Consider the following 11,003-nt stretch of genomic DNA (forward strand, 5'->3'; position numbering starts at 1 on the left):
TGCATTATCCATGTGTAGTACAGTAAGTTGTCAGTGAATTGGGTACTTGGTGAAAATCACTGATTCATTTTGCATTGAATAGTTTGTGGAACTTGGCTTATTTTAACCGAGTTTTACAGAGTAATTCACAGACTGCTTTCAAAATTGATAAATCCTGTATAATATGACATCTGTTTGATCAATTGTAGCTGAAGTTAGAACATACTCTATGGACATTTAATGTACACAAACATCTGTTTTAGTGTGTATGTTATTGCATGAGTTAAGGCAAATGTTGTAACCTGAAATAAATTAACTTCCCTTTCTTTTGCAGAGGTGGCGACGGTATTTGTCTAGATGGAGATTTAACCAAAGGAAGAACCAAAGCCTGCATCACTTTTAACAATCCACCCCTGGCCAAAGAAGAGGTCTTCCAGACAAGAGTAATAGAAGTACTAACTTTTGCCGATTCTGATGATGGCGATTAAATCCGATCATCCCGACAAATCGGTTTCGATCAAGATTGACGATCAGCTATGATTCATCAGTCTCATCTGAGCCAGATACCTTGATACGGTTGAGTGTTTGGTGTAATTGTTGCATTAATATTCCCTGACTATCTGTTGAAGAGGCTGCTGGCCGTAAACTAAGTGAGATGATGGAAATCCACGATGGAGGCGGCTGTGATCCACATCAGGAGTAGATAATAGACCTCCAAATCATTCCTCGTCCAAGCTATTCCAATAACCGTGTTTATTTAAGTTGTTTATTTAAGATTAAAGATGGTTATTTATGGTCACATTGAAACATTTACACAACTTGGGTAACTTACAGGAGTACTCTGTAAATGTGAATTTCTTTCCCCTCCAGCATTGATTACATTAGTATTTGTAATCATGACCTCAACGTTGATTACAGTAGTATCTGTAACCATGACCTCAATGTTGATTACATTCTTGTCTGTAAATCATGACCAGACAATTCCCTATTGTGTTGAATAATGTATGTCAGCAGTGATATATGTATGTCGGCAGTGATATATGTATGTCAGCAGTGATATATGTATGTGGGCAGTGACATGTTTGTCGGCAGTGTTGATATATGTATGTCCGCAGTGATATATGTATGTCAGCAGTGATATATGTACGTCGGCAGTGACATATGTATGTCAACAGTGATATATGTATGTCGGCAGTGATATATGTATGTCGGCAGTGACATATGTCGGCAGTGATATATATATATGCGGTAGCAATTATAGAGTTTATTCTGGATATCACATTGACACATTCATTATGACTTTCATGTAAAAAGAATACTGTTGCAAAGCACAAACAGTCATATACACAGAAAAACCCTATAAAGATTTATAATTAGTATTTAATTATCAAGGCAGTGACATATGTATGTCGGCAGTGATATATGTATGTCGGCAGTGATATATATGTATGTCAGCAGTGATATATGTATGTGGGCAGTGACATGTTTGTCGGCAGTGTTGATATATGTATGTCGGCAGTGATAAATGTATGTCGGCAGTGATATATATGTATGTCAGCAGTGATATATGTAAGTGGGCAGTGATATATATGTATGTCAGCAGTGATATATGTATGTGGGCAGTGACATGTTTGTCGGCAGTGTTGATATATGTATGTCGGCAGTGATAAATGTATGTCGGCAGTGATATATGTATGTCAGCAGTGATATATGTATGTGGGCATTGATATATGTATGTGGGCAGTGACTTGTTTGTCGGCAGTGTTGATATATGTATGTCGGCAGTGATATATGTATGTCGGCAGTGATATATGTATGTCAGCAGTGATATATGTACGTCGGCAGTGACATATGTACGTCGGCAGTGACATGTTTGTCGGCAGTGATATATGTATGTCGGCAGTGACGTACGTATGTCGGCAGTGATATATATATGTCGTTGTGATATATGTATGTCAGCAGAGATATATGTATAACCGCAGTGACGTACGTATGTCGGAAGTGATATATGTATGTCGGTGTGATATATGTATGTCGGCAGTGACATGTATGTCGGCAGTGATATATGTATGTCAGCTGTGATATATGTTTGCGGTAGCAATTATAGAGTTCATAACTGTGCATATTCTGGATATCACATTAATTATAACTTTCATGTAAAATGAATACTGTTGCAAAGCACAAACAGACATATACACAGAAAAACACTATAAAGATTTATAATTAGATTTAAGTATTGAAGATTTTGTTTTGCTAAGGTTGATGGACCCTCCTTCATTATTCTATACTGAATGACACACTATTTTAATACATACCATCAATATGAACCTGTAGTCAGGATCTATGGTCACATCTCACAATTTTCTACAACATACTTTCTTGGTGGTTTATATTTTATGACTTCCTCTTTTGCTAAGTATTAGATCGGCTTGTATATTCATTTGGCTGGACAAATATGTATACACATTACACATGAATTATGTATAAATCAGTATTGTCTGAACGACTTCATTCTAATATTAAGCATGGTTGTTTGATAGGATTCCTGAGGCAAGCTAGAAACCTGTCATAAAAATTCTATCAAGTGACTTTCGCGTTTAATTTGAAAGCATCAACTATTCAGTTTATTATATTCATTACCAACTTATGAATGTCTTTTCTTTCCTTAATCAGTTTGCATAATTTTATGGACGTTTCTAGCAATACCAGAATGAGTGACATAGTTGTTAAAAAATGTCGATAGCTTCAAGCAATTTCATTTTATATTTATAGAAGACAGAAGGTGGAAAGGGTCACTTTTTCTTTTCTCACATTTTATGCCAGTAGTCATTAGATGATGGTGACTCAGTTGGCCTGTCAATTAATAATGCTTACTATGCAGAGACATTTCTTAACACAGCTTTTTGATGTTAACCAGGTCATTATTTTCTATAGTACAGCAACATGATTAAATGGGTCAAACATATTAATCAAGATTTTGATATTTTAGTCATATCTTAGCAATGACATATATATCTATGCAAATTTTTATTACCCTTGCTTTTTTTTTTAAACTGCATTTTGAAATGATAGCAAACTTTCAAACTTGAGCCACTCATCTATGAACAGTGTCAATCACCCCCCCTGCCCCCACCCCCCACTGGGATTCTCTTAGAAAAGTGTGAATCGTGTCGACTGCTGCAGCTGCAAGGTATTATATAGTTTGATAAAGAAAATGTACTGCCGAATAAGTCTTAGTAACCATTTGTGTTGATAATCAATCTAATAACATTACTAATAATTAATTGTTCACTAAAATAATAAGTATATAACTTGGTTATGTTCAAGGTCCCTCCATTCTGCTTGCACTGTTGTGATATTTAATAGACCCATTGTATTTTAGACCTGTCGCTATAAAGGAAATGGTAAACAATTGGTACTTGAGATATTAGTAACTGGACTGACACAATGACAATGTGCACTTATTCACCACTTGTGTGACCCGGCTGCTCCCCGTCACGCTGTGACAGGAGTTTGATGACAGCACAAAGAATTATCTCAAACTGAAGTGTTTATGTTGCTTGTTACTTAGGCGCGTAGCCAGGAATTTGCCGAGGGGTGAAACTGTAGATTTGGCATTGCAAACTAAGCGTAGAGCCACCATGGTTGATGCGAAGCGTACAAGAAAATTTTGGCTGAAAATGCCTCCCAGATCCCTGGAAATGGCACTTCCCAGGCCTTGTAAGTTGCATCTAAGCATTTTCTCTTTTGAAAATACTAGCAATATCATAAAAACATTAAAAAAAAATTTTTAAATATGCTCAACGGGGGGGCGGCTGCCCCCTTCGCCCCCCCCTTGGCTACGCGCCTGTTGTTACTGGAGTCAGACTTGCTTTAATGGTGATCAGTTATGGCCCACAAAGTTAACCTGTTCATAATTGCTAATGGTTTTCACTTTCGAGGAGGATTATTCCAAGGCAATTACTGATGACCTATAAGATTAGGTCAATGCCTGTGTACATACTCTGATGGACGATTCTGTGAGCTTCAATCTCGTAAGCTTTTTTTTTTTCGATAACCATCAAAAAGCAACAGTTTTATCTCACGTACCTTTTCTTTTCACACTTTTCTGGGGTAATTTCAGTCAAGTCACTTAAGTGGATGTCTCAGTTGGATTTAACGTACCCACAAAGAATAATTGTTATTCATGTTCCTTGTAATGACGCTTGCAGTGATGGAAGCAACACTTTAATAGTTATCATAAAACACAGTATTAAGAATCGACTGATGTACTTTTCAATGTTCATGATAAATTGTTGATTCATCCCCATTTGATCTATTATAAATGTTGTTCATATTATCAACAGACCGCAGGTGGTAAAGATGTATTAATTCCATATGGTCATGTCCGTACCATTGACCCATTCTCTTCCGCGAGTAAACCTTTGTACTATTATTTCGTGGTAAATATTTAATCAAGAGTTTGTAAACTTCCCATATTGTGCAATAAAGTCAAAAGTTCCAACTATTTTTTGGCCTTTTACACATTTTATTTTTCTTTGTTCTCAGAGTCATGCATCAATTTCCATCATTACAAAATAAGTTCTATCTTTAATATTTACTTTGGTGTTTGCATCCTGTAAATACATAACCATCCATACAAAATAACCAATTAATAAACCTTGTCGACATATCACAGTTAAGTGGATATCAACACCCTGTATCATTTATGACATAACCTTTTATTTCTGATAAAAACATCTGATTGTTATACCGATTGGGGATTACTTTCTGCCCGATTTAGACTTACTTGTGGAATACAGCTGGTATAGCTTAGCAAACTTCTCAGCATTTATTATATCTTTGTGTACATATTTGACATTGAATCTAACCAGGTAAATTAATGTTATATGCTTGCAACCAGGACCTTTAGTGGAAACTGATTACAATACTAATACCAAGTGCAAGCTTAGCTAAGACTTTCATAAATATCACTTGCTAGTGTTATTTCCTATTTAGGATACCCCATCAAGATACATTGCTATAGCTGGCTGTCTACATATTATATATATATCATATACATATCATATAAGGCGGTGTACACATTGTGCAAGGAACCATTAAATAACAATATGAGTGATCCACTGTCATTCTTAATTATAGTGTTAGTACCTACTTAGATAAGGGTACAGTGCTTGAGTCAAGTGTGGGACTTCAAAACAACAAAATACTATAAATGCTACTGTAACGTAACATTTTATATCCAATTGTGCTTAGTAACAATGTGTACTACTACGGATGGACTTGTGATAAAGCAACCTTACCAACAACCCAAAGCTAACAGTCATGTGAAGTACAAATATCTTGTATGTGTTGAAGAACCTTCCATGGTTCTGACTACTTAAGGAAGTTATCATTAACACAAACCGGTACCGTTTTGCACCTTTTCAAGGGCAAAACCCAACAAACAACAGACTTGATTGTGTCTAACCTTGAATGATTGCTTAGTACACCTGTTATTAAAGAAGACATTGTACACTATACAAAGCTCTTAAAACCCCAACAGGTTCTGTGCTTAGTGTAATTACAAACTGGCTTTTCTTGGAGGTTGACGTCTCAGTTATGCCCGCTCTCCCCTGCCATCCGCAAACCTTTTCAAATTTTCACTGGAATGGACAATAATTCCTCAACGTGTCTCAGTTCTTCTCTCACTTCTTCCTCTGAGTTTATTTTCTCCAACTGTAGACGAGACGAGCAGGAATACAAGATTGAACAAATTGAGGTTATGATGCTGTCAAAGTCTTGTCAGCTGTCCACACACACATACATACATACACACACATGTAAAGGGGGAGAGTTATAGGGAGTGAAGACTCGCGCACAAAGAAACGTCTAATGCCGATAATCTGACCTAGTTTCGATTGAAGTGTAACAGAATGGTTAGACACCACCATCGATCCCAGAAAATACACACACAGCTTGCTACCATCGGTAATTAGACACTAGTGTACAGTCAATACATACAGCTACGGTCAATACCCACAACACAGTGTGCATAGCAGCGACGAACAGCTAAAAGATAACAAGGTATCACGTTTCATTACTGTCTGCAATTTGTGGCAACAAAGAAAAAACTTCACTTGCAAGCAACGGAAAGTTAACTTGTTTTCAGAGGGCGACACGCGGTTTGGGGTGAGCCTTCAATGCCTTTAAAGAAAAACAAGTTTTCCTAATTCCCCATGAAATACCGACGAGAAAATCATGTCTACAATAAATAATTTTAATGTAAGTACATCAATACGGCATCTTCTAATTTGTGATTCAAATGTTACCGGCAACTCCTTCCCAAGTTAGCTATTTCTGACCTGGTTCGACTCAATCTTCTCTCCATTTCTTTGCTTTTCTTTTAGTTTTTCAATTTGAGCCAGTTTCTTCCTCAGATTCTTGAGCCTCTTTGTGTCTGCATCTCCGACGTTCATGGACGAAAGAACGGGAGTTCCTGAAGCGGGCTCCTTGGCAGGCTGCCCAATCCCATAATTTTTGACTTCCTGAACTAATGCCAATGTTACACTATCCTCGGCAGAAATATTTGGTCTACAAGAATGAAAGAACAGAGAAAGAAAAATTTGAAAACAAACATGCTAAAAGCTGATGCCAAACTTCTCAACTTAAAGCATTCTAATTTCTTGTTCCAGCTTCTATAAGCCACTCCTTAAACTAGTAAATTTTGTATTTCCATGATATCTAAAGACAGCTGATTGCTGAACCATGTGGACTACTGACAGATGTCAAACAGGTTATTACGTTGGAAAAATGGGTTGGTCATGCAAGTTCATTTGATACCAAACTACCTTGTTCACCTGTTGCATTAAAGTCAGAGTAGAACATAGGTTCTCAATAGGCAGCCAGAGGGGCAAATCCATCCTGCTACAGATGTCAATCGGTCTTGCAAAAAAGAAAAAAAAACAATCGGCCGACAGTCTACTACACTAATCAGGTATGAAAGGCCTTTGGCATGAGCACCTGATTGGCCTATCCTGTACATAGCTGCATCTTGAAAAAAGTGAGATTTTGAATCTGTTTGACCCATTGCTCCACACCATTGCTTTTCTCTGTCCCTCTTTGAAAGTTAAATGAGAACCCCTGCAGCAGACTTTGTAAATAATACTGGATACTATGTATGTTATACAAACCAGGAGGAAATTAAAAAAACAAAATGACTTTTCAAAGCTTACAACCAACTCATAATAGACATGGCAAGGCATAGCCTAATTTGCATAAGAAATTGAATATTCATTTAATATATACCTTGCAGAAGCCTAACAACACTAACCGAGATTGCTTCATAACCAGTCGAGTAGATTACTTGGGGAAGACCGGATATTTCTCAACAATTTTTTTACTGATAAGATTCGATGACCAAATATGACTATATATCTAAACATGGTAGAGTTAAGCTGTAATATTTTGTAAGGGCTGCCAGAGTCCTCCGATATGGCCACGATCATGACATGTTATAAAGGGGAAGAAATACCGCAAAGATACAGATAACTTACTCGATACCAGCAGAGAGATCTTGAGCAATCCACAGCTGTTGTCTCAATCTGTTGGCTAACTCATTGTCCTGTAAAATATATGTGAAAAACTAACTATCTTGTGTGGGGCTTATTTGTTTATAATTTATACCAAAATAGTATTAATAGGCAATATAGCAAACTTGCACTTGTTCAAATCTGCTCTATTTCTACTTCTGACCATCATCACCTTGACATAGAACTCATTTTCAAGCATATCTCATAATTGATGTAATCTTTGTGGAAAAGCTCTCACTGCTAGTTAAAGTTAATGGACAAATTTGTGGTGCATTTGAGCAAGATTGGCTTTGTTCCTTACTTTGCTGTTTTGAATAGAACACAATATAAATTTCTACTAAAAGACTAAGTACTAAGCATAGGCTTTCTAGCCAACATTAAATAACTGCCTTTTGGATTAACTTATTAACAATAACTCCCAAAAGGGGGGGGGGCTGGGACAGTTCTATGTATCTACCACTTCTATCCTCCGATCTCCACATTGTAAGGGTTTTGCTGAAAATAAGAGAACAATTAGTCTAATAGATCAAGCCAAGTCTCTTGCCACATGACATTACTTTCATACAACACTGCATTACAGATAAACCCACTAGCAAAGACTAGCAGATTGTTGATTGACAGTGGATTACTGAAAAGGTTCAAGATTTTTAAAAGGGGAGGTTCATGATAAAAACAGACATTTATATGTGATAGGCAATGCCTATTCCAATCTAATATACCCTATTATATTGAAGTTTACTAACAATGAGCAGCACTTTTGTCTTATTCTATGACGTATGATCCCCCAAACCAGCTGTTTGGTGTGAGGTGGAACACACTGTATGTATGTTACCAGCCACTACAAATTAACAATAACGTAACAGTAAGTATAACAGTAACGTATAAAGCTCAACTACAATTCATCTGTAATCAGACTAATTTCCTTGCGCTTTCATATCCCCAAATAAGTTTTACTCAAAACCCCTGAGTCTTCATGTGTTCGGTTGTAACACATCATCATACATTAGCACAGAGAAATTGTTGTAACTAAGGTATGTACATGAGACCTAGCTATTTATTGCTATACATATTCTTATTGCTACAAAATCAAAATAGGCTACAAATTTCATTTCTTCCTTTGAAATCTTCCTGAAACATCACATTTTTTCATTTGCTGATTCAAACCTGATTGGCCATCAGAATGAGCTCTCGAAATCTCTTGCATGCATTAAAGCCAATGGCATCTCTCCATTGAAATACATTGTAATGTTCGAGAAATTCTAATATGAACTATTTTTGCACAACTAGTGGTAGTAATACAAATCATTTGTACAATTTCGGACCATGCAATTGTTTATAATACCTTTGCAGTCAGTGTTCTAGTAGCACAATTGTGGAGATTTCAGTACAAAGTTAGTAAATATTCTTTTTTTGAAAAATGCAGATGGCAAAATCAAGAGGGCATTAGAGTTTACTTTGCTGTCGGTTTGTTGGTTGGATATATTGTGGGCATGGCGGCACTATGCTATACAGCCTTATATTTATAGGAATTACGTTACACTAGGCCTAGTACGATACAGCTGATTGCATGCATACACTACTGCATACGATATGTACAACATATTCCCACCCTGTTTTGGGGATTATATGTCATGCAATAAGACAAAATGGCCACTTTTCCATTTGGAGGTGGAAACGGTTTCACTAGATGAAAAAAAGTTGTTTTAAAACTTTTAGTAAATCCAAAATGATGTGGGTTATTACTAGTTTGGAATAGACAATGTCTAACAGTAACACATATAAATGTCTTGTTGTATCCTTAACTTCCCCTTTAATTTGTAATTTGAAAGAAACTTTTAATTTTCAACAAGGAAAATCTAAGGAATTAATTTCTGCCACTAAAGCCAACTACGGCTAAGTTCCCTATTTATTTAAATCAGGCAAGGCCTAGCTTTAGTTTGGCTAGAGTACTAATTAACTATTATTATAAATGTTAGGCCTAAAGTTGGAATATTTAACAAATGACAAAATGGGGTAAAGAATCATATCAAAGTAAAATGTCTGAGTATGCTATTGCAATGATTAAGGTTGAACATGAAGTAATGTCTTACGTAAGTTAGGCCTTTGTTACCAACCTTTGCTAATTTTGCCTCCGACAATTTTTGCCGCAGGTCTTCCACAGGATCAACTTTGTGAATGTGTTCTGCGACACCAACAGTACCCGTCGATTTGTTACCCCCTTCTTTCTTCCCTCTTCGTTTTCGGTTCTTCTTACTCGTTTTACCTGAAGAAGGGTCGTTATCTGTAAAAGTGTTATGAATAAATATGGATAATATTAGAATAATGTAAAAGTAGTAAAATACATAATATATGTAACAAAGGTATTTTAGTTTACCTGCCATATTCCGGTTGTTGCCAATCTTACTGTTCATAACGATATATGTTTTAAAACTTATCAAACAAAATTCAAGCTATATTGCGCTTATAACTTTAATTTATATTTAATATCATACAATATTAAATTTAATGCCACTCATTTTTATGTAATCTTCTTTGAGAATGATTGGTAACTCTATTTAATATTAAGAAAAATTAAACCCGGCAACGCCAGGGAGGGTGTACAAAGGAAAGTGAAAACCCTTGCCATTTTGTTCATAACGTGACGATCACACGCATTCATGTACCTTAGCTTGCAGAACGGACGAAGAATGCACAGAAGCAAATATTTTAATTTTGCTGGTTTCAAAATATATCATACAACGTTGTGATTTGTCACCGGCTCAAAAATTAGGCCTGATGAAAGGGTGATTCTGTGGGAAACAACCCCGCACCCGTGATCAATTTGGGGTATGGGGTTGGCCCTGAATATATATTTGGAATATTTGAATAGTGCAAAATGTTGGGGTAATGTTTTCGCCATGTTTATGTCAGTTTTGTAGAATATTGGTGAAATCTCCGACTATCACTTCTGCTGAAACTATATTGTTTTATCCAACATGAATAACTTTGTCATTACATTGCTTTAATGCACAGACTGTGACTCATGCGAAAGACCCCTGCATTGACAGATACTGCATGACCACCTGCTGTGGACGATATATTATCTCTAGTTAGTTTCACACAGACTACATATATATATATATATATATATATATATATATATATATATATATATATATATATATATATATATATATATATATAAATATATATATATATATATATATATATATATATATATATATATATATATATATATATATATATATATATCTTTCTATATATATATATATATATAGGCTGAGCCCAGCAAACACAAAAACGTTTTTAAAACGTTTCGTCTTTTGTTTTGATAACGTTATTTGTGGTGTAATAAATATGTCACGAAAACGTTTTAAGGCAATTAATTCAAAAAACATTTTCGTTAAAACAATATAACATTAATGTCTCATAAAAACGTTATGCCGACGTTTT

The 11,003-nt window shown here is 35.7% G+C and overlaps 2 protein-coding genes across 4 annotated transcripts in view; one reads left to right on the plus strand and one right to left on the minus strand.

The window, feature by feature from the left end:
• LOC139975415 (GTPase-activating protein skywalker-like) overlaps positions 1-4,486 on the plus strand; it is a 37,243-nt gene extending 32,757 nt beyond the window's left edge. For both annotated transcript variants that reach the window (XM_071983399.1, XM_071983400.1), the window contains exon 10: positions 314-4,486. In XM_071983399.1, coding sequence (XP_071839500.1) covers positions 314-467 — 154 coding nt within the window. In that variant the 3' untranslated portion in view covers positions 468-4,486. The remainder of the gene's footprint in view (positions 1-313) is intronic.
• Positions 4,487-4,828: 342 nt separating this feature from the next.
• On the minus strand, positions 4,829-9,990 carry LOC139975419 (uncharacterized). Of its 2 annotated transcripts, none has more exons than XM_071983403.1 (5): positions 9,925-9,990; positions 9,665-9,831; positions 7,515-7,582; positions 6,324-6,552; positions 4,829-5,697 (listed from the first exon to the last, which is right to left on the minus strand). In XM_071983403.1, exons 1-5 carry the CDS (start codon positions 9,959-9,961, stop codon positions 5,614-5,616), a joined length of 585 nt encoding a protein of 194 aa, XP_071839504.1. In that variant the 5' UTR covers positions 9,962-9,990; the 3' UTR covers positions 4,829-5,613. The 2 variants fall into 2 exon arrangements, with proteins under 2 accessions (XP_071839504.1, XP_071839505.1); XM_071983404.1 differs by having other exon boundaries at positions 6,291-6,552.
• Between the last annotated feature and the right edge of the window lie 1,013 nt (positions 9,991-11,003).

The sequence above is a fragment of the Apostichopus japonicus genome, chromosome 10, assembly GCF_037975245.1.
Source record: "Apostichopus japonicus isolate 1M-3 chromosome 10, ASM3797524v1, whole genome shotgun sequence".
NCBI lineage: Eukaryota > Metazoa > Echinodermata > Holothuroidea > Aspidochirotida > Stichopodidae > Apostichopus > Apostichopus japonicus.